The sequence below is a fragment of the Chenopodium album genome, chromosome 1 (assembly GCF_948465745.1).
Source record: "Chenopodium album chromosome 1, dcCheAlbu1.1, whole genome shotgun sequence".
Classification (NCBI taxonomy): domain Eukaryota; kingdom Viridiplantae; phylum Streptophyta; class Magnoliopsida; order Caryophyllales; family Amaranthaceae; genus Chenopodium; species Chenopodium album.
Window position 1 is genome coordinate 26,580,055 of NC_137834.1, and position 3,337 is coordinate 26,583,391.

Genomic DNA, 3,337 nt, shown 5'->3' on the forward strand with positions numbered 1-3,337 from the left:
AATATTATGAGCTCTTTATTTTACTTGCTTCATACTTATCTAATATTATTATTGTTTTTATCCTTTAGTACGTATTAAATTAGTTTCAACAGTCCTCTTATTCCTCTACTCCTCTTAATTCTTAAATCGTTATTTGTTTGTAAATTAGTGATAATTAGATTAATTATTGATTTGTTTAATTAGTTTTGATATATTGTTGACGTATAAATTGAATTTAGAAACTTAGAATTTAAAATTTTTACTTGGTCTTTTAATTGATAATTAGAAAAAAAAAATCATTATCAAATTTGTGTTTATTGGGGACTTGGGATTTTTGTTTTTCGAATTTTCGTGTAATATTGATTTTTTGCAATATAATTATAGATTTATCATTTATAGAAGTAGTAATGTTTTAGCACGCTTTCAAAGTATAAAACTCGAATAATGCTTTTGTAGGTTTTTTTTTATTTATTTATTATTTTATAACTGTTTAATCCATCCATTTGTAATAAAAAATTTGAACTTATATATTGAATATTTAATTAATATATGAGCATCATTTGTTTTTTAAGATTCCGAACCCACAGTTCGGAATTCCTGGATACGCCTTCTACCAATAGCTTTCTTATTTGGGTCTACAATGGCGAAATCCAAAAAGGAAAAAAACAGGCTAAACAATTATCATGAGTCCACGAAATCCTTTGAGCAAGAGAAATCCCACAATTGTATTTGCTTACCTTTTTTTGGGGGAAATGCATGCTGCGCGAAGTTATTGAACGCAAATCAGGAAACAAAATAACCCTAATTCGCAACAATAACTCAATTATGAACGCAATTAATGACTAATACTTGACTTACCTAGTTCGAATTGTGATTAATTACAATGTAGAAGGGCAAATTTCATGGAGAAAAGAGAATTAGGGTTCTTGGTTTGCACTTGCAGAGGAGAGAGAAAGATTTTGGGGGAAATTGAAAGAAAAGGAGGAACAAGGAGGGAAATCGTGGGAAAAAAATGAAATGGGGGCTTTTTTTAAAGTAACGTGTTGGTCAACGCCGGAGTTGACCAGTCAACGATGACTTTCCGACAAATGGTCCCAAGTCACAAAAGTTTTCCAAAATATGTACCCTCTAGACAACTTTAGCTTTATAAGGTCCTTTTTAACAAAGAAATGCACTTAAATGGTCCTTTTTAACAAAGAAATGCACTTAAAAGGTCCTTTTTAACAAAATTTCCTTGAAATTATTATGATGTGATAGTATCGTTTATATACGGATATACATCATTGTATATATACTTCAAACTACATATTATTTATTCAATACCACTATTGCTTTGACATTAAATTAAACCTTGTTACAATGGCTGAAATTAAGCGATTAAAAATGATGGAGGATATTGATCGATTGAGCTCACTCCCAGATATCATCCTTATACATATTATTTCCCTCCTACCGGTCAAATCTACCGTATCAACCTCCGTCTTATCGCGCCAATGGCGTTACCTCTGGACTCACATCACCAACATCGTCATCACCCCAACATGTAATCCTTTTCCTCCAACTCGTGATTTCTCCGCAACTGTTTATCGCATCCTTAATCAGATCACCTCGACGAAAATTTGTCGTTTTTATCTCTTGTGGAATAATTATGAAAATAAAGAAGATATAGCATTATGGATTCGTAATATATGCACCCGAAGTCCGGAACAAATTATAATGGAAATGATGCAGCCCAATTTATCAGGTAAGAGGATTATTTTACCTGTTTGTATTCTTCAATGCCAATCTCTAGTTGAGCTTACACTGATCGGAGATTTTAGTATTACATGTCCCGAAGAAGGATTTGTTGTTACTCTTCCGAAATTGAAGAAACTTCATTTATCTGGGGGTTTTGTTGAGTTGTGGTCGGTAATTTTTAGGAGTTGTCCATTGCTGGAAGATTTAAATGTAAACATTGAGTGTTCTGGTAAGAGCAAGCATTTTATAGATTTATCGGCTCATAATCTCAAGAGATTGGTTATTATTGATGATGTGTATGATTATCTAACCCAACTACAAGCAAAATTTGTAATCAATGTGTCAAATCTGGAAGAAATTACAATACATGCTTCTAGTATGGCACTTTTTCGTTTTGTTGGGGATTCAAGTGCGTTAGATAAAGCAGATATTCGTTTAGTATTTCCTTTAGAATACCAGCGAAGTAGTGTAGCAGAACTCGCAAAGCTGATTTCTAGTGTAAAATCCCTTAGCCTAAATGTCATTGCTTATCAGGTTGTTATCGGTTGTACTGGGTTGAATGAGGTGCACCAGTTGGCGGTTTTTCTAAGATGTTGTCCCTGTTTAAAGGTCCTGCAATTAGTGATATATTGGTGTAGAGGAATTCATCCTAATTCAGAGATGATTAGGCTTCTTTTACAGTACAAAACAGAGATAAAATCCGTTCAAAAAAAAAAAAAAAAAAAACAGAGATAAAATTGCTCTCTTTTTGTGTTGATCAAGCATATGATGTACAGAGTGACAAAGCAATAGTCATGCCAGAAGAATATGATTTTTGTGAGAAATTGTTTGGCATTCCAAATCCCTCAGCTTGTGAGATCAAATTCTCTGGTCGATATGTGCACGTTACAAATAAGAACTTCATTCCTCCTCGTTGAAGTAATCGCTTGGCTAAGCACAAAAGCACAAATTATTTTGGTTATTAATAATTTATTGATGATGTTAGTAATTTAAAGCTAGTATGCTCTTCCTTGGTTTGTACCTGATAGATCTTTGCATTTTTTTCCCCTCTTTTTCTGGTTTTGAACCTTTAAATTTATTTGGTTTATGAGTAAAATAGTTATTTTGAGTCTCATCTATTTAATGTGAAGTGAGGAACTTCTTGGTTTCATTTCGGCTCGTTGTTAATCAAGACATGAATCTTGATGGTGCATTGTTTAATCTTTTGTACAATGATGCCAATTTAACAATTTATTATTTGTAACAGCACGTTTTGTGTGTGGCTGACACACGGTGTGGCCAGTTAACACATGACAAAAGTAACCCCTCCAACATAGTAACCCCTGATCGATCTAATAAGTAACCCCTGGCCGGATCAAGTAACCCCTGATCGGACCAAGTAACCCTGACCGACCTAAAAATTAACCCCTGACCGACCTAATAAGTAACCCATGACCGGACCTAGTTACCCCTGACCGACCTAATAAGTAACCCCTGACCAGACCTAGTAACCCCTGGCCGACCTAATAAGTAACCCCTGACCGAACCTAGTAACCCCTGACCGGACCTAATAAGTAACCCCTGACCACCAACAAACCTAGATCTAGAACGCAGAACCATCACCAACAAACCACTTCTACCA

General features: G+C 34.4%; 1 protein-coding gene across 1 annotated transcript; it reads left to right on the forward strand.

Moving 5' to 3' along the window:
- The first annotated feature begins 1,338 nt into the window (after positions 1–1,338).
- On the forward strand, positions 1,339–2,633 carry LOC145630240 (FBD-associated F-box protein At4g13985-like). Its single transcript, XM_081682497.1, has 2 exons — positions 1,339–2,280; positions 2,493–2,633. The coding sequence occupies exons 1-2, from the start codon at positions 1,339–1,341 to the stop codon at positions 2,631–2,633; spliced, it is 1,083 nt and encodes a 360-aa protein (XP_081538623.1).
- The last annotated feature ends 704 nt before the right edge of the window (positions 2,634–3,337 follow it).

What these genes read in the sequence shown, in the direction of transcription:
- LOC145630240 (XM_081682497.1), top strand. Translation starts at nt 1,339, where the DNA reads ATGGCTGAAATTAAGCGATTAAAAATGATGGAGGATATTGATCGATTG. An exon ending in GTTGTACTGGGTTGAATGAG is followed by an intron (nt 2,281 to 2,492) that starts GTGCACCAGTTG and finishes TATGATGTACAG; the next exon opens with AGTGACAAAGCAATAGTCAT.